At 32.8% G+C, this 21,252-nt stretch overlaps 1 protein-coding gene across 1 annotated transcript; it reads right to left on the bottom strand.

The window, feature by feature from the left end:
- Positions 1 to 1,395: 1,395 nt before the first annotated feature.
- LOC129222635 (procathepsin L-like) lies at positions 1,396 to 20,022 on the bottom strand. The gene is made up of 9 exons (XM_054857165.1): positions 19,937 to 20,022; positions 15,773 to 15,873; positions 13,699 to 13,848; positions 12,140 to 12,289; positions 9,498 to 9,621; positions 6,880 to 6,980; positions 5,220 to 5,380; positions 2,918 to 3,028; positions 1,396 to 1,624 (listed from the first exon to the last, which is right to left on the bottom strand). The coding sequence occupies exons 2-9, from the start codon at positions 15,866 to 15,868 to the stop codon at positions 1,525 to 1,527; spliced, it is 993 nt and encodes a 330-aa protein (XP_054713140.1). The 5' UTR covers positions 15,869 to 15,873; positions 19,937 to 20,022; the 3' UTR covers positions 1,396 to 1,524.
- Positions 20,023 to 21,252: the final 1,230 nt, after the last annotated feature.

Raw genomic sequence — 21,252 nt, 5'->3', positions numbered from 1 at the left:
TAACACAAGTCACAGGAAAGGACTGTTGAGAGCATTAGTTCAACCGTTAAACATACAGCGAAGAGATCAGTGAATTCAAAGATCATTTTCAAAAAGATAGAGTAAAATCCATTCTTATCCTGACACACAAAATATATGCACTATTTGAACCCTGTAGTTAAGTTATGTTTTTGAATAAAGTCAGTATTTCAACAAATCGAAGAAGATTTCACTTTAGACTGACAGTCAACACACTGACAGTTATAAATAATATTAAAAAGGAGAAACAGCTGAATCAAAAGCACTAAATAATGAGAATATGTGAAAGTATTCATAACAGTTGCGCAAGTTTTGTTAGTTGAATGGAAGGGAAAGATATTAACAAAGGGCAATGTTGGACAGGTATTTCATATAGAAGAAAAAGGAGTAAAAATATCTTGTTTGAGAATGCATAAAAATGTGGGAATGATCTTTGTATTCCCTGACAAAGAAGATAAATATTCTATGGATTCTGATAATATTTTTGAGAAATTCAAGAATTCAGAATTGGAACAGATGGCTCAGGTATTAGCTGAACAAATGTTTGTAAGTTGAAATTTACCAAGTTAAATTGTTTTCGACTTCTCGTCCTTCCGTTACTGTTATCCCGTTACCCTTAACAAATACATAATTTATATGCTTAAAATAATTATTTTTTAAAACTAGAGGTGAAATTGTAATGATTGAACACTTCCGTATCTGCTCCAATTTTTATAGAATTTTCCCTTTTATAGTTTGGCTGAACTTTTGGGGAGAACATGATTGCGTGAAAATCATGTCGCAAAAATGTCCTTCCGTTACCGTTTTTTAAATTTCATTTAAAAAAAAGTTAGAGGAAAAAAAATCCTAGCATTGGCTTTTTTAGCAACTTACTATGATGCGTATAAAAGTCTATGCATCAATTTTTGAAAATATATATTTTTTGATATGCTTACAGACAGAAATATATCGATTTTTTTATTGAAACTGTCCTTCAGTTACCGCTGGAATTCACCGGGAAGCAAAAAGCAGTAAAGACCCAAAATTATTTTCATAAAACTAGAGATCTCCTGAACTCTTTATCTTTTCTTCTTTTTGGCGATCGTACGGGATTGTGCGATATTTTTCGTTTGCATTTGATTCCGTACTAAAGTGAAATAATTTGTGAAATAATTTAAATAATTTCACAAATTATTGATAAAATAATAGTGTGAATAATTTAAATTACTGTGTGAGTGTGAAGTGAAATAATGTGTATGATGTATGTATTGTGAGGTGGAATAACTTAAATTATTTCACTTCGGCACTGCTTTTAGTGAAATAATTTGTTAACTAACACCTAGACGTTGTATCATAAGTTTTGCTGATGTTCAACTTGTGGGAATAAATAAAAAATGATTAAAACAAAACATTTTTATTTTATTGAAAACATGTACTAACATAAAAATAACACTCAACAATAACAACTAATACTTCATGGGATTAATTTAAAAAGCAACAGTCCTAATATCACATAACGGGCAAGAATTATACAAGAGGATAACTGGCTTGAGTTGCAATGCCGCACTGGTTGTTTGAATTTCGGGACATCTTGATGTAACCTTTAATTCCCCAGGAAGGTCCCCAGCTGAAAAAAGATAAATAATGATTAAGTTCTGGAAGTAATTATTCAATAATTTAAGAAAATTACTAATGAAAAGCCAAAATGTGGCATTGAAAAGGGGGCTTTGAATGAATAGATGGTAGGGTGGGCCGAACAGTGAACTCAAGCACAATTGAGGCAGTGAGAAGCAAAGCGATGTAAGTGGCAGAATTAGAAATTTTGAGATAACCAGTACAAATGGTACGCTAACCTATCCTCTATTTTGGGGCATGATATAGTAGTAGTAAAGGGTATGGTTTTTTTTTTTTTTTTTTTTTTTTTTTTTTTTTTTTTTTTTTTAGAGGTATAGAATTTTAAGTTAGCAACACTGTCTGATCTGTGTGCCATTTTGATAGCTGTCACTTATTTTGTGTTCAGTTCGTATTGCCATTTTATCATGAATAGTCAACAAGGCGGTGCAACGTGCCACACAGCGCGTGTCACAATTGATTAATTGAAAGAAACGTTCGGTGAACGCATAATTTCGCGTAATGGACCCGTGAATTCGCCTGCAAGATCATGCGATTGAATACCGCTGGACTCCTTTTTCTGGGGCTATGTGGAGTCTATGGTCTGCACCGATAAGCCACAGACGATTGACGCCTTGGTAGAGAACATTCGCCACCTTATTACTGACATACGGCCTCTATATCTGCAAAAAGTGAGAAGGGTTTTCCAATTGGACTTTCTCTGAGCCAGCCAAGGTGGCCATATGCCAGAAATCATATTTAAATAAAAATGGCAAAGAATTATCTTTCGAATAAATCAACATTCATGGCAATTAACAACATTTAGCTGTGTTTTATTTGAACCTAAAGTTCTCTACCTCTAAAAAAAACACCCTTTATTTCTGGTATGTGCAATGAAAATCTACCTAGAACCGGAACTTCAAAAGCGTTTTACTAAAAACTTAAAAATGCCAATTACATCCCTTTGCTTCTCACTGCCTCGATTTCATCTTAAAACTCATAAGATCTTTAAAATCAATTTAACTGATATATTTAATTATTTTTTACAAAACGATATGAGTCAGAAACAAAGTCAGTTATGTCTTTTATATTAAAACAATTTTAAACTCAATTTCTATTATACTACTAAAATAGGCTAGAGAAGCTTAGTTTCTATGGTGTTTTTAGTTAAAATATGATTAAATCAATTAAGCTGCTCACGTAATATTTTAGGAAGGATCTGTAGCAGCTGTATGATCTTTCTCCGAATACGTAATCAAAACTTAATACAACATCAAAGAAATTTCTGTAAATAAAACTATTTTATTACCTGTTCTTGACCAACCAATAATCTCTTCCGTCCTCAGTTCCGTAACCAACTACGAGAACACCGTGATCTAATTCTGAGGTACTGCATTCAGGTTCATCATAGACTCCGTTTCTGCAAATATTTTAGGACATTTTAGCTTTAAAATTATTTTTGAAAATAAAATCTGCACACTTATACTTTATGATTTTTTTTTCTGAAATGAATGCAGTTGATTTCTGCTTGAAAGATTAGTACTCTTTTTAAAAGTTTCCTTTTAATGAAAAAGGACGAAAAGCTTTTGAAGCATTGAAAAAAAAGAAAGAAAAAAAAGGAAAACCCCTGTATAAATACTAAATCATCACTTTCGGAGTTAAACTAAAGATGTACAATGGGGTTGTTTCCTTCAGTCAAAAGTACTACTTTCAATCACTGAAATTGATAGAATGAGTAAAAAAATAGCATGGACCCAGAAAATACTTTCATTTTCCCAACAGTTATTTTTTAATTAATTTTTTAAAATGTCCGATTTTTCAAACAAGGTGTGGTCTTGATGACGTCACAAATGATGTCCTTTGTTTTTTTCACTGCGTTTCCACGTTATGATAATCAAGAAGCGAATTAAAATTGCACTCTACGCTTGCTATCAACCATATCGTTGCCAATACACGTGAGTAAAGACGCGAATTAAATATTTTGTTCTGTGAATGGCAACACTGAATGGCATTTCATCATTTGTGATGTCATCGGCAGAAGACATAAACAATGAAAACGCACCGATTTAAGTATTTTTTTTTTAATATTAAACTTAAACAAATTATTTTAAAAATGGTCCGATCCTATGTTTTTAAGCATGCTCTTTCAGAAAAAAATACTTTTAAAATTTTGGAAACGACCCCATTGTAATACAGGGAAGCCTGTGTGAGTTAACCACTTGCAGTGCTCTACTTTAGTGGCAAACTTAAGCAGATGGTCAACTTATAGAGGTTGAATTATATGATAAGATCTAATTATGTGCCTGAAAATAGCGGTCAACATAGACAGGTGGTTAACTTACAAGGGTGGTCAACTTTACAGGTTTTACTGTATTATTTATAATGCTGGTTGATGAATATTGTTCCTTTATTCCGATAAATAGGTGTTAATGAAAATAAAATTTTATTTTATACTTGAAGCAAGGTATATGTATTTATCTCAACTTTTGAGATAAATACATATTCAACTAATGTCAAAATATCAGTTTTACAAAAAGTGGCTGCAAAGATTATCATGCCGAGCAAAACTTTTAGCATTTCAAAAGCTAATTGTCTCATACTTAATAAAGATTGTTCACATAATTTTAAATTTTTTAAATTATACTTTTGAGTATTACAAGTTTAAATACTTGTTATAGCTATAAAAAAGACTGATCATTAAAAAGTGAAGACTAAAGAGTTGAGATAAATGTGATTACTATAAGTCAATGCTGAAGTGCAGCGTTACATTGGTTATTGTTGTGCCAAAAAGTTTATTTTCGCTGACAGATTTAAATCAAAATCTAAATTCGGTCAAAACCTAACATTGGTTGTTGTTACTCTAAGATTCAGATACATAAAAATTTTAAAGCTATTTTGCAATACCTAAAAGTCTATCTATCTTCATACAGATCGCATATGGCCAAGCTGAAGTATCCCACACATTATAGAATCCAAATTATTTTAAATAAAATGATTAGTAACTAGCGCTCAGAGGCACAAGACAGAAGGTAAGATTCACACTCTGATATGAAAATCATTTCTGCATTCCTAGTTATATTAAACCATGTAAAACACTTCTGTGGCAGCTCAAATACACAAATTCAATAATCAATCTCCAATCTTCTTTAATGACATAAATGTAAAATTTATGAAACTAGAGAAACACCTTTAGCCTCTGGACACCATTCATTTTAATCGCAAGAGTAGCATTCAAGACCATTCAGTTGTAGACGAATGAAAAGAAAATTCTCGGAAGATATCTGAGTAACCTCATATTTTGCAGCCATGGGGTTAAGTTATGATTCTATTGTGCCATTTCACGAAGAAACGGACATTTTGGTATGCACGTGGCGGACCATAGATTGCATTAAAAATACCTTAATGTGGTAATGAACAAAGTTTTACTGCTTCAAAAATCCCAAACGTATCTGTAATTTCTTAAGCAAAAAAACTTGTTCATTATCATTTAAAATGAGATATATGATCGGTTAGGTGCAGGACAAAATGGTCCATTGTAAATCGATGCTCTATTGTTAAAGATATGCGCCATTGGCGTTCAGAACAAAATTTTAAGCAAAAGTACTGCTTACAGGTAAGTTTGGAAGCTATCGTGGCTGGCATCGATTGCTACTGAAACTGGTCCTACAGTGGCAACAGCCTTCTTCAGGGCCTCTTCATCGCCGGAGGGAATGTCAACGTAGCCAGTGACGGTAGCACCAACGTTAGCTCTCTTAAAGTGACAACTGCCATCCTGTGAAAGATATAAAAAAGCTTGAAGTTGACTAAAAAAAAAAAATAAAATGAACAAAAAGATCTACTGTCCACCTATGGCAAGTTGAACTCCGCTACCAATAGGGGTGAGGAAAAACGGCTTAAGAACTTGCGGATTTAGTAGGCATTGTTATTATAAATTTGGCGAACAATATTACTATTTAGGTATGAAGTAACAAGCGGTACAGGATTTTCTCGCCAATAAATGGGTTGTAATGGTAGCCCAACTCTGCGCCTAATAATTCCTCTTATTACTAGTTGCTCTCCCTTGAAAGAAATGGACTTGCTCAAGGCCATAGCTCAACTTCTTGGAGGTGGACAGTAATATAAATAACAAAAACAAACGCGAAAAAGGTGCAGTATATTTTTAAATAGTTGCACTGCGCGTTCAATTTCGTTAGATTCTTTCTTTTTTTTTTTTTTTTTTTTTTGAAGGTATAATTTCCAACAGGGCTAAGTCTGCATGAGAGCTCAGCTCCTAACTTCTTTTCAGATGCGTAAATTTTTATACATGAGTCGGAGTTAGGGTTATTTACGCATGAAAAATTATGAAAAACATAGGGTTCCTGCGTTTCTTTTAAAAACTGATTTCTACACACAATTACGGATTAAAATGTAAATTTAAAATATAGAAAATATTTTTGACTTTTTCCAATTTTGTAATGTATTGTATCACACACAATAACATGTCATTCATTTGGTGTCCCCCCAGTTTCACCCACACGAAATTTCCTTCTCCTCTGGTATTCAGTTTCAATTTTACCTTTTTCGGCGGCTGTTTTAAATGGTGGCAAAACTAAAGTAAACCATTTATTTGATGATTAATTTAATTTTCTGAACTTAAAATAACACAGAACTGTGAAAAATCATACAATTACTATCGTATATAATAATATTGTATAATGCATGATATTTTTAGATTTAAAATATTGAGAAAATAATGTTGCAAGTTGAACATTATGGAAAAAATCATTTAATAAGTTACTACTTTTCCACTAGAGTCTACAATCGTTTTAATTGCACTTGGTGATTTGTTTACTTTCTGATATGACGAAAACATAAAAATATCGCTGCCATATGTTTGCTCTTCATGTTTTAATTTTTTATATTTAACCTTATTTTTTCTAAATGACTTGAGCTATTTTTTTAGTGGACGATTTTTACATTTCAATGGAGCTTTCAATGTTGTTGTATTTAGTCGGTAGGTTATTTTATTGAAGCGTTTTATGTCATTTAACTCTTTTTTTTTTCGGATTATTTTACATTTTAATGGCTGAATTTCGTAATTTTATGGATTGTTTTTATTAAAAGTTCATCAAAAATACATAATAAACTTTCGTATCCCCTAAACCAGTAGTTTCCATGTAACTTTGGCCAAACATGGCGGCAAACAACGAAATGATTGAAAATGCACCAAGTGTTGAACTTACAACTCAAAAATGCGGATATATTGAAAAGATTAATGATTTTTTCTTTTACCTCAGCAGTGTAAGGATAGGACTTCTCGGTATCAATCCCCTTGTTCTGTTTGATGTAATCAAATGCGGAATCCATCAAACCACCTTCGCAACCATCATTTCCTGTAATGAAAGATATTTTCGCTTAATAAATGAAACTTTAAAATTTCTACATCAAGCTTTATGGCTGACAGAACAAATGCTTAATTCAGTTCGGCATTTTGATTATATTCAAGTAGTAAAGATAGTTTGAAAAACATGTGTTAAGAGATTTTGTAGTTTGAAAGAAAGTTATACTCGTCAGTTTCGTTTATTTCTTATTTGCCATCAAAAGACAAAAAAATGAAAGAAAGAAGTGCTGTTACATGATCACTAGAAATATGTTTAAAATATTTGAATGACGAATTTATGGAATAAGCAGAAAATTGCGATTTGCAATAGTTATAAAATACCGTCTGACCACGGATTGTATGGAAAGACTAACATCCGTTTTACAGTCGGATATGGACGAATTTATTATTTTTTTTTACCGATGTCAGCTTTTGCAGAAGCAGAGTCTCATTCAAATGAGCGGAATACGCGCATCAAATTTTTACTTTTCCCCCTTATTCACATAGATTCGTCTTGTCTGGACGTTTGAAAATTCCATGCAATCCGTGGTTGGACAGTAATTAATCAAGAAACATAGTAGACTGCTTATTTCACAATACCGTATCCTTTATGAAAAAGTGGCAAAGCTCTTCATTTTATTATCTAACTTATCAGAATCAGCCTTGATAGATTGACATGCAAACATTTTTAGAACAGATTGTTGCTCTTTTTCCTTGACCGAAATAGGAACCCTCCAACTTTCAACGATGCTTTAATTTATTCTTAACGTTTGAAGTTTCACTTCAAGATTAATGAGCATGAATGAAAAGTATACATTAAATTATTAGAAAAATATTCACCGCTGAAATATTCAAACTTGTTAATAAAAGGGTGTTTCTGTAACCACATAACGTCCATACCGGCATTTATTTTTAAAAGAAATTATCTTTCAGAAATATTCTGTTGATTTCTGGATTATTATGCAAATATCCAAAGACATTTTCTCTTGTTCATTCTACAAAATACAGTCCTTTACTGTTAGTGAAAATATGTTGTGGCAATTTATGAAAAACATGATGAATCAGCTATGGTTTTTAGCCAATTTTCCCAGTGACAGTCAGATAAAGAAGAAGTATGAACGAAGGCTTAATGTATTTTTAAAATATCGTGAAAAACAAAAAACAGTCAAAAATAAATAAAATAATTCAATAAATATCGAAAAATTAAATTTTGGAAAAGAGGGTATTGAAATGGGGGGGGGGGATGTCTGTCGGTCTGTCTGTGTCCTCACCCCACAAAACCTTTTGAGTAGTCCGATTCGAACAATTTTGTTTTCTTCGAATGATCTCGGCAAGGACACCACATTTCTAAACTTCATTTTTTGATTTGAACAATTTTTCGTTCAATTTTGTACAGTTCAAAAAACTTAACATTAGTGCCTACGGGGAAATTCAAAGCAAATACAAATCCCGAATTTAGAGGCGAATTTGCTTCAAACAAACTTTGTATTAAACAGTTTTTGAAGAAGAGCATGGGTAAAAAATATCTTTTTTTCTAATACATTCCGTTTAAATTTGAACGGAATTGTTTTATTCTACCGCAAAGCAGTGAAAATGTGACTTAGTTCAGTCTGACATTGAGATACAGATATTTTTTGGACCATGTCAAATTTGACAGCCAATCTCCTTCATAAAAAGCCAACTTGGCACTGTCAAACCATGATGAGTTATTTCCCAATTGTAGTAATAGAGTTGTGATAACTATTTATTCAGAAACCGTTTTTCTGGATTAGCTTCCACGAAAATATTTGAAAAAAGTTAAATACACAAGTAGCTCGCTCTTGACAAAAGCATATGAACTACTTATGTAAAACATTCCATCGTTATTACTTCCTTTTCCAAAAAAGGAAGTATTGTATTCGCGAAAAAATTTTCACTCAAAATTCGGTCTTAATTTTCATTTTGCTCACCGCCGAATTAATGTTGAGTTTTTTTTTCAACCTGACCACACGCGGATGAGTGCCTAAGTACGTATAAACACTCGAAATATCCATTTTGACATTCCCCGAGTTAATTACAACGACTTTTCTCGTGACGTCCGTATGTACGTATATATGTATGTACGTATGTGCGGATGTATGTCACATAACTCAAGAACGGTATGTCCTAGAAAGTTGAAATTTGGTACGTAGACTTCTAGTGGGGTCTAGTTGTGCACCTCCCCTTTTGGTTGCATTCGGGTGTTTCTAAGGGGGTCTTTTGCCCCTTTTGGGGGGGGGGGAATCATTGTTAATTTTGACGTAAACTCAAGTGGTGTTACAATTTGGCGGACATTTGGTGATATATCGCCAATCTTTCGGTCGCCAAGTTTTGTCGCCAAGTTGGCGAAAATTTGGCGATTTTTAAAAAAAAAATCTGGTTTCAATTTGGCCATTGTTGGTAATATTTAGAAAGTAAACTATTGAATTACATTAAAATTACTAATAATGGGAAAATGACATTAAATTGGAGTAAAAGGAAGTCATATGTGAGGCACACATCAGCTCATTACCTTCTGGTCCTGAGCAATCGACCAAGTTTTGTTCACTAAGAGATACTAAATCGCCAGTCTTCTTCTTGTGTTGTCCTTCTAAGGAGCCGGTAGTAGAAAATGCCCAACAGGATCCGCATTGACCCTAATTTGTGAGCAGATAAATTTTAACTTTTACTTCTGCAGGTTAGTAAACAAAATTATTGCATTAAGAGATCGTATTTAACAAAAAATTTCCCGTAAAAAAACTGCAATTGCATTATTGAAAAAAACATCAAAATATTTCGACTAACACAGCAAAAGGATTGCTAACTATTTTTCACGTTCTGGTGAAACAAGTTAAATAAAAACCTTTATACTCATTTTTCATTTTTGTGATACAAAAGTGAGTTTTTTCTATCAAAATATTCATTTTTTTTTTGTGAAAAACTTGATTAATACTTGTTCTTTAACAGCTTTATAACATTCAATCAGACGAATTTGGGTAAGAGTGTATAATGGGGCTGTTTCCTTCAGTCAAAGGTACATTTAGTCACTGAAATTGATAGTATGAGTCCAAAAAAAATATATATATATACCCAGAAAATACTTTCATTTTCCCCACAGTTTGTTTCAATTAATTTTTTTAAATGTCCGATTTTTCAAACAAGGCGTGGTATTTGTGGCGTCACAAATGATAAATGCCACAAACACGCGTATTCCATTGGCGCGTTGAATGCTCACGCTTGCTGTCTACCGCGTTTCAATCCACGTTATGATAATTCAGAAGCGAAATAAATATTGCTCTCTGCGCTTGCTATCAACCGTATCGTTGGCAGTACACGAGAATAAAGAAGTGAGTTACATATTGCGCTCTGCGCTAATGGTTACAGTGCATGGCAGTTCATCATTTGTGATGTCACGCGCAGAAGCGTAAAAAATAAAATTAAGTCTGTGCACCGATTTGAATACTTATTTTTTAAAGCAGTTAATTTTTTCAAATTATTAAAAAAAAATGGTCAAATAATATGTTTTTAATCATGCTCTTTCAGAAACAAATACTTTCGAAATTTCGGAAACGACCTCTTTCAAGTACGATATTTGAAAATAAATATATTTCCCATATCATTAAAGTTAAAAATAATAAATTGTTAAAGAAAGGTTTATCAAAGTGTAATGAGTATGTTAGCAAGATAATGATTTGGGTATAAATAGCGAATGAAAACTTAAAACTCTAATCATGTTTCCTCATCGTCTAATATATACGATATAAAGATTTTACACACTGAAGTCTTGCTCTAAGCATAATATTTTCATTTCGGCCATGCGTTATCAGATGGTACATTGCACTATTAAAATTGAGAACGAAGGCGTAGCAATCTGTAGTAATCTAATTACGTTGGTGTTATTTAATACTTTGATTTTTAGAGAGCGGAGCATGATAACAAGGACATCTGCGCGTAATTTTTCTTGAATAGCGTAGAATTTTTTACGCAGGAGTATGTTCTTGAACTACGTACCGAAAGTAACTAGTTCTCAAGATTTGAAACAACTCCAAAGATTTCGAAGATACGAAGGTGTTGAAATTTGCGGATACATTGACCAAGACTTCGATTTCTCTTAGTACTGACGATTTTTTATGCATTAATTTCTTCGCATTAAATTTAAGCGAATATCCCTATGTATTATTTTGTTGCAATTTGACTAGCGGCACAAACTAATTTCCATGGCTCCTCTCAGGAGGAGACTATAGATTGAACAAAAAACTTTCTGAATTATTTGTGCCACTAAAAGTGAAAGTTTTCTTAGACACAGTTTTGAACGCTTTTTTTTTCTTTCTTTCTTTTTTTTTTTTTTTTTGACATTTTCTTTTTTTTTACTTAAAAGCTGTGCCGTTACTCTTTTGAGTGTGAGACCAAATTGCTCATAGATTTTCGAGTTGGATATCTTAAACTATAGGCTGAATAATAATAATAATCATTACAACTAAATATTAACGTTCAAACGTTTGAGACTGAAACCGCAGTACATGCAAGCTCTAAAGAAACATATTTTGCACCGTTAAAATGAACTAGATGTTAATAAATTTTAAATACATAAATGTTCTATGCAGTAATTTGCGACTGCAACGCGCAAAAACTTTTCTACCTCTTCTTGCGTTTATGTTTTGATTCTTCATCATTTAGTTTATTTAATTGCATTTATTAGAAAATCTAATTTTACAGTGCCATCTGCAACAGCAGTTTTCTGTGTAGAGACATTTTAGCTTACAATTTACTAAAAATTATTCAATGCTCTCATATTTGGTAAAATATTTTATCCATAGAAAGAATAATTTTAAAGTACAATAAAACCTGTGAAGTTGACCACCTGTCTAAGTTGACCGCTTTTTTTCAGGCACGGAATTAACCCTTATCATATAAATCAACCTCTGTAAGTTGACCACCTGTTTAAGTTAACCACTAAAGTAGTGCACCGCAAGTGGTCAACTTACACAGGTTTCACTGTATTAGTCAACTTCTGGTAAGTTTTTAAAAAGCATTTAGGATAAGTTAATACATAAAGTATCCCTATGTATTTTAATTCAAAAATCTTTGCAAAATTTTTCTCGATAACAAACTAGAAAAACAGTACATTTATTAAATATGATTTTATCAGAAAGAGTTACTCGAAACTGTACTAACCTGATCTTTAACTCCGGTAACTAGGCCTTTTGTTCTCCAATCAACTTGGTCTGGGATTTTGACATTGGAAGGAGGTACCCATGCGGATGCATTGGAAGGCACGTTCTTTGGTCTGAATCCGTTCATTACTTTCACAAACTCTTCGTGTCTCTGAAACATGAATCAATATTTTGAAAATATATCACCAACATATTTAGTTAGATGTAAATTGTTACCCTTGCTGTTTTGTAACAAGAGTAGTAATCCAATCTAATATTAGTCCTCATCACTAAAAATAATTTTATGTAGTGTGATAAAATATATAATTACATGGCAGCATCGCACTTGTTTCGATACTGAATCAACCTAAAGATCAAGGTTTCCGAATCCAAAGGAAAACCCTGATATTTATCAGCATCAAATATGACATCCAATTTATTATTTGAGTATAAATTTAGTCTAACGAAATAGAAAACATTATAAAATAACATCTTGACTATTTATGCAAAGTAATTTCTAGATTTGGCAATATATTTAGTAGTTATGGATGTTTAGGTAGATGAAAACATACGCCATTCAATTTAAGTGTCAGTAAATATTAATCACTTTTGTTGTTGTTTTCGTCTTGTGCCAGCTGGCAATTTGAGGTGCGCTGCTTCAATTTTCCAACTGTACCGTAATTTGGTGTGAATTCCGACTTCCATTGTACACAAATGCCATAAGGACCCGTTTATAGGGTAGGCAATCGTTCACAGCACAGAAACACATTCGCACAAAGGAAGGACAAGAACAGAATGGAGAAAGTACATTCATGCCCGAGCCGGTTTTCGAACCCGGTACCACCCCATCGCAGTCAGACTCCTCTGACCACTAGACAAGGCGGGCGGCGATCACTTTTGTTTTAATATTGATTGCTGTTGCGTCCAATTTAAAAATAAATCGAGAATTTTACTGCTCACATAGGGTAACGGCAACAGTAACAGACATGCTTAAGGCATCGCTCTCACGTTAACTCGATTTTATAAGCCTTTTAATGTATTTAGACTTTTAAAACTATTTTTCTCTCATGCAACTACATCTCATCTAACGTTTGGCTGCTTCTGGATCCTCTGAATTAGTTGATTCTATTTTTATTTGCTCAATTTCGAAAAAAAGGTTGAACCCCCAGTGACAGATACCGACAATTCTAATGATACCCAGTAATCAATAGGATGAGGAAAGGATGAGCAATGGATAGAATTCCCCTTTTCTTCTAAAAATGTGCAAAAGTTCGTTATTTTTAGATCTAAAACCTTATTAAATTCAAACGAACATGAAGCACCGGCAGTCCGCGCGGTGGTTGATTATAATCTTCACTGCCTTGTAAATACCAACTGGCTCATAAAATTCAGCCTGATAACACTAGATGGTTGCACCGTATTCATGTGCCACAGCAACCTCAGTTTTACCTGCTTAAAATTATTATTATTTAAATTCAAACTTACGACTGTCCGTTACTGGACCCTTGTCTGTTACTGATCCCGTTACCCTATAACAGTTAGTGACGAAAAGAGTTGATTGCAATTTTGTTGTAATCTTACCATATCAGCATATTTGTTGAGACCACGTCTGAATGAGTGTTGTCCAAGATCAGCTCGAATGTTGTGATGAACGATTTTGGCTATATGTTCTTCCCAGGCGAATCGTCGTTCTGCTTCTTCTCTACCAGTATAGGTTTTGCCATAAATCCTCTAAAAATAAATCAATGCTGTGAGTACCTTTCGAAAATCTGAAGAACTTAAATTTCTAGAATGATTGGCTCGCTCGAGTTTATGTAGATTACTTAAACGCAGTTTGAAGATAAAAGGTTGTTGGCGTGAGCGCAATATATCGTGTTTAGGGTTAACTCTTCAGAATCTTTGATTTTAAGCTATATTTTTAGTCAATCTATAGTAATATACATGTCGTTTATTAAGTCTCGCACTGTTAAAGAAACTTTTTTAAAGGTTATTTAGGATTATGCATATTTCTTTCTTTCTTTCTTTTTTTTTTTTAATTTTAATTTTCATTCTTATCTTATCAGGTTTTTTCCACCACTATTACAATATTAGCTAAAGACCTGTAGGTAGTGCTCACAGCGAAAATTAAAAATGGCGTCCATAGAAAAAAAAACCTCTCAGGAACGCCGTGAGGGTTTTTTTTTTTTTTTTTTAAGGGTTACCGCCAAGAGTTTTTGTTTCTAACGCATATTGTTAATTTTAATATACAGTTTATGTCTGAATAAGGACTGCTGGGACCAAACCCTCATCCCCCAAAAGGTAAATTCTGGCTGAGCTAGTGCCGGGCAGGAAGTTAGAAACTGTCTAAATCATCTGAGAACATCCGAAAGTTTGTTTACACGTTAAAGTGCATTAGCATTGTGAAAAACTTTTTGAGATAAGAATCAAAATAAAAAAATAATACTGTTCTGAAGAGTAGTTTATTTTTTAACGAATTTTCTTTCTCAGAACAAAGATTTTATAAACATCTACTATTTTTATGTAAGATCTGCTCTGAACCAAATATGGATCAAAGAAGAAAATTCTGGACTCCCTGCCGGCTGACTGTAATTTATTTTAAAATAAGATTTCTTTGTGGTGGTAAACACATAACTTATAAAATTTGTCATATTCTCCACTTTTATCAGAATCTAGAACAAAATACAAGGAATTTGTGCTACGTTTGATGTTTCCAAGTTCAAGGAAAAGAGTGTAATATGTTGAAACGTTGGACATTGAACTAGCTATCTTAGTTTCATCGAGTGGTACGTATAATTGCCAACGTAATTGTACGATTAAATGCGTATTTTGACGATACGTCTTGTCAATCAATGACAGCGTTCTTGTGATTAAAACTTCGATAGATTTTCCTGAATGCAGAGGTACTACTTAAGATAAAGACGAAAATCGAGATTCAAGTTAGTCATTGAATGAAACAGGGCCGGATTTAAGTGAGGGCAGGCGGGGCTACTGCCCCGGGGCCTCCACAACAAAGGGCACCCACAATAAAATGTTTACAAAATATCCTAAATTTCACAGGTCAGCAAATTTTATGTTTTTTCTCCAATATAAATTATAACAATAATAATATAAAAAAATAAACAGCAGTAACTTCAGGATGTATTTACTATTATGTTAATCAAGAAGATATTCTGTCACAAATATATTAAGAACAGCCGTCGGCGATTAAACGATACACCTCGAAACCTGATAAGCTTAATTGAAAAAAAAAACATAAGTTTCACAAGAAAACCTAACACGCACTGGCGCGTGATGCAACTTTTCAATATTTTTATGGTTTCACTGCGAAAAAATTTTTGGCCAATAAAATCCTAGGCAATTTCAATAATATAATTTTTTTAAAAAAACATTTCTTTTATCAGCAATGGCTGGAACTTGAATATTTTTCCTTCATTATTTATAAAGAGTAATGATAAATTTTGCTGATAGTTGGAGGGGATCAAAAAAGATCAACCTCCTCGTGGTGCACCCTGGAAACGTTTTTAGTGGCTAAGTGATATACAGTTTTCTTCTGGCATGCGGCCCAAGCCCAAACGTTCTTTTGATGATAGTTAGAATAGATTTAAATGCATATTTAAGATATGCAAAAGGAGTTTTGAAATAAAAAGCATAATACCTTGAATTCTTCCCAGTGCTTGTCAAGATCATGATTGAATGGAGCGTTCGCTGCTGCAGCAACAGTGAACAAGGCGACGACAATGAAGAACTTCATTTTGCCTTTATAGAAAAAAGCCAAATGTTAAAAATTAACTCATAAAATCTGAACTAGAATAAAAGTAACATATTTTCTAAATATACTTTGTTTGTATTTGTTAATTTTAAAAGTTCAAACTTTGCATTCTAAAACATTATACCATTATGACAAGCTAAATGAGAAGTAGTTTCATATTTGAGTGACCTGACCAACTACATTATTTTCTCTATGAAAATTAGTGCCCAAACCCTACTTCAATTGCATTTCGCTTGACTAATATTTAAGAAAATAGGAAAAAGACTCTGTTATAGAGTTTTGTTCTCATGCGTATATTAATGGTATCCAACACTTAAATAGAGCATCATTTTTTAAACGTACTAAAACTAGTATAAACGCAATGTTTAATGTGATGAAGTGTTTTTAATTAGTGTTAAGTGCTAATAATCCTTGCTGTTTTTTCGCTCAGAATGAAAGATCAATAGAATTTTCACTTTTATTTAACAATTAGAAAAAAAAATGATTTGAATCTCGTAAAAATTTTGAGCGAAAAGGAAAGGTTGAAAACTAAGTTTCGATTCTTCATTTTTAAGCGAATTAGCGAGCGAATTTCTAAGCTTGGTTGTCTCGTGTTTGCAACTGAAAGTAGGGGAGGGGGTATGAAAATCCTTGATTCTTGCATTAGACAGCGCAAGGTGAGGCAAAGAAAATGTTTTAGGACAGCCACTGGATTCTGATGATTTTCAAAGCATCATCAGGATTATCGGTAAGGAGTAAGGGTTTTGAAAGTGGGGGGCTTAGCAGTCTAGAGCCTAATGAGTTATTGGTGTGGTGGTCATGAATCAACTATGTACTGTTCCTCGTACTATATCTTTGGTTTTAAACTTTCAGAAAAAATTTTGTTTACTTCTGGGTGTCTTTTATTTTTTTAAAGAATTCAAAGCATTATATCAGGACAAGTGTAAAAAAATGGTGCATATTATTATCGTTCACATTAGGGTCAGATACAAACTACCAGTTTAGGTAGGATCATGCTAAAGTATGACCAGGCCCTTCCCCCTCCCCATGACTATCTACGGTTTTGGATACGAAAAATTTGACGAAAAACTGAGTGTTTGGAAGTCAATAAAAAGCACCAAATCGGATAGAAATACGGTGCTTAGTGGAGCATAAATGTTACTAATCAATTTCATAAGCAATGAAAAGAAGTAATATTTCAGATATTTGCATTTGAAAATAATTAATGATTTGAAAAGATAACTGAAATTGTTTCCATTTTATTCATAAAGTCTTTGAACACAATGCGGACGGGTAATACTGTCGATGGTTTTAGGGTGGAAGATCATGACTCTGGTTTGCATTGAAAATGTATAGAAGGTTTCGACAGGTCATCTAACCTCTATAGAGTAAGTATTTTTCTTATTTAATTCGCAAGCACAAGGTAGCCATCCTACGAAGACTCCAAGAAGATAGCTTTCTTAAGGTGCTTGGCACCAACAAAATTGCAAAAGAACCTTTGTCAGCATGCAAAGCTTTCGCAGACCATTGTTACTGTCGAACAAATAAACACACAGATACACACACAACAGGGATACTTCAAGTATTTTTATATGCCCGGGAAAGCTTGTTTGTTTTTCCGAAATTATAATCCATGTAACAGCCGAATCATATGCAGTTGACCTAGTTTATTGAGAGAGAGAACTGTAATTGAAAATTTACTTCACGTTCGGAACAGAGATAGAATCTTATCATTTCCCCTTTTTTTTCACTTTCATAGAATTGCAAGAAATAGCAGTAAAAACTAGTTCAACATTAAAGATAAGACGGACTAAAAGAAGAACTTGGATTCTTCGATCGAGTGAATGATAAGCGAGTCTTTAGTTTCGAATAAAGTGCGAACTTAGCTCTTTGAGTACAACCCATTGAACTTTGAATCTTCCAAAAGAAAATTAAGTCCATAAGTCATCCAGAATTGATTAATTGGTTCAACTGGATTTTTGTGGTTCAAGAACCAAGAATGGAAAGAATTTTTGGTACTTGAGTCACAACCGGTAAATATTTCTCACTACGTCAACATCATTATTTTATATTACGGAATAAAATAACTATCACAATTTAAGATTTGCCGAAAAGGTACCGACAATCCCATAATAAGTTCAAATAAAGGACTGTAAGGATTAAAGTAACACTTTTTAAAAGGGAATGATTTATGCTTGTATTTGGAACGGATAAATCAATTCAATTATCTATACATTTTCAGGTAAGGCAAACAAGAACTTTTACCCAGGCTCTTATTAACTGTTTGTAATAAAACAGGTTCTATGAATTATTGATTTAACAAGCCTTTGAAAAATTAAAAGCATATGCATTGAAGTTGTGAAGTTTGCCATAATTTTACACTCGACGTTAAATCCCGGTTATCACAAATTTGCCATTTCAACTGCGCTTGCGCGCGGACTTAGCCGAATTCAAAACTCTTGCTCAAACTAATAAAAAAACATTTAAATTTGTTAATATGAGATAAGAACAGATAAAAATTAGAAATTACAAAGCTTTCTTTGATTTAGTTTTTACGCCTCGGTAAGGATTGAGTTTTGCGTTTTAATTATTGATTCGGAATCTGATTTTTCTATCAAACAAAGGCCCTTTTCAGGGCCAAATTATTTACCTCAGAAGAACGTATCGATTTGCAGCATCACTTCCAATACTAAGCCGAACCCTCAACCTAAATACAAATGTATGATACTAAGCTGTTCCTAAGCTGTAATATTCCGATCATTTTTGAAGTACATAACGTGTTTTACGTTTACGTTAAATAAGTATTTCCAAACCAATAAATATTGAAGTTTCATTTTTCTCTTTTCTTTATAAAGATTATCAGTTATTCATATCCGTAGTTTCATATAATGTATCCCGAAATCGCTGTGAAAATATTCTAATCGCATTCATTAATTTGTTGGGACTCTAGCATAACCTAAATATAAACAAGAAACACGAAATCTTAAAACAGAAAGCCCAAAAAGCTAAGTCCGTGCGCAAGCGCAGTTGAAGTGGCAAATTTGTGATAACCGGGATTTAACGTCTAGTTAATTTTACCAGCTCAGATTACATAACTTTCATGAACAGCCAAAAAATTCTTAGAAACAAAATGCTTCGCATTTATCATGATTACAAATCACTCAAATACAGAGCGTTGTGAATCTGTTGATTCTTAACAAAAAGGATAAACCTTACAATAAAAAAGCAATGATAGTGTTACATAAACGAAAAAAGTTGAAATAAATAGCAATCGATATTGAGCAATATTTTTTAGCACAAAAAGTATTTGAAATTGTCTCCCCGTTATCAATATGTACAGTCTTAAAGTCAGCCAAAATTTTAAGAAAATTGCCACACTTAAAGACTTTGCAAAAATTTGACGATATCAATTTCTTTCCGAAGATTTTGCCTCTCTATTATTTAGCCTTAGTTTTGTAAAAATTAAAATTTGCTCACAGCAACATTTTTTAAATCTAAAATATATTCGATCTATATTCCCACGGCAAAAATTGATTAATTTATTCACAACAAAGTTTTGAGCTTACCATTTTGCTTCTACGTTCCTGAACGAAATGAAAATATTTTATTTTCCTTGTTGTTTCCATGGTAACTATTTTTGTTTCCCCTTATTTTATTTTTGAGAATGCAATAAATGAATAAAGCACTAGTGACATTGTAAAACGCGTGCATCAAAATCCCATCGTTATTTTCCCTTTTCTCCTGCTAGAATTATTCAGATAGAATCGTCTTTACTTGGCAGATTGCCGAATTACATACAATCCATGGTCAAACTTTTTTTAGTAGTTTGCATCATTTATGAAATTTTTATCCAAGCTTTATTCACGTTGTATCAGGTTCTTAAAAGTGTTCACTAAATGGCTCGATTTGCCACACTTTGATCGCAATTAATTCCGGATCAAAAAGATACTAATTTATTATTATTATTTTTTGGTATTTCACTATCGTGTGGTTTCTTGGTTAAAACAGCCAGCTAATAACAATCTACAATGATAAGTTGGGAATAGAAAATAATAAAACTTGATAATTTACCTGGAATGGTGGTACCTAGGAAGTGAAAGAAGCGTAAACATGGGACTAAGTCAACACCAGCCGTTTTTATTCACTGATTTTTATGTTAATCAGAAAATCACTTGATGTTGAAGAGGATTTATCGGGATATCAGATTATCTATTTCATGTCTCGTGCGAAATCGAACCCGTGAGTGCTTTGTTATCACAATTCCTTTCTTAACACCTGTCAAATGCTCAGGTAGGCAAAAATGTGTAAGAAAATAGCAACCAAGTATATTCTGATTGATGAATACCAGATAAAGTCTGGACTGTTAATGAAAAGTCATGCCTGTGGTAATGCACGAGATTTTTAACTTATCATACCTCGTCAAACAAATGTGATGTAACTGAAGGAATTAGAATGGAGGCGAAGTAATGGAGAAAAAAGGACAATGATTTGAGATTTTTCTGGACAATTCAAATGAAGTGTTGAGTGAAGTTTTGTTTGCAGAAGCTTTAACAGTGATAACAGTTTTTATTCAAGGATTTAACCTTGCAAGGTTGGAGTTGGATGATTATACAAGCACGTATTTGGGTGTTATTTTTGAGCAGTGACTATTTTCAAAATTATAAAGAATTTTTTTTCTTTTTTTTGAACTAAAGAAAAACCTTTCTCGAAGTAAAAATAAAAGAATTTTGTCGCATAAAATCTTAATCGAAACTTTTTTCTTTTCAGAACAAAGGAAGTTTTGGAATTCCTTCTTAAGTTCAGTGTAAAATTATATAGAATTCACTGTGCTTTATCAATTACTTTTATTATTTGCATAAAAATGTATTCACCTTTTGCTTAAAATATTAAAACTGGACTTTTATTGATTTAAGTTACAACAAAAAAAATGTTCATTTTAACCTTTTCAAGCACAGCGGCTTCGTATGAGCCCACGAATAATTGAAATTTTTATTTATTCAATTGACATAATGGATGCAACTGTTGACTGAAAAAAAATGGTGGGCTCAATTGAAGATGGTATGAAGAGTGGTGTGGACAAAATCTCCAAGAAAAAGCATTATTTTTCAGGGTAGGAGCAAGTTCAAGCAACAAACGTAAGCAACAAATCGTGATTAATTTTAGTTGTGATAACTACAGTCGACCTCGCTTATTCGAATATCGAATAAAAGAATTTGCCACTTAATCTAATACATTTTCAATGAATCAGATTGTTGTAATTTGTTCTTTCTGCCCTGTATAGTGGAATATCCCCCTCATTAGAATAATATTTCGCGGCAAACTGTCTATTCTATTGAGCGGGCGCGACTTCATCTACAACTGTATTGATGAAACGAAATATGTTTCGG

The sequence above is a fragment of the Uloborus diversus genome, chromosome 5, assembly GCF_026930045.1.
Source record: "Uloborus diversus isolate 005 chromosome 5, Udiv.v.3.1, whole genome shotgun sequence".
NCBI classification, from domain to species: Eukaryota; Metazoa; Arthropoda; class Arachnida; order Araneae; family Uloboridae; genus Uloborus; species Uloborus diversus.
Note: the sequence above shows the minus strand (reverse complement) of the source record. Positions and strands in the feature narration are given on the sequence as shown.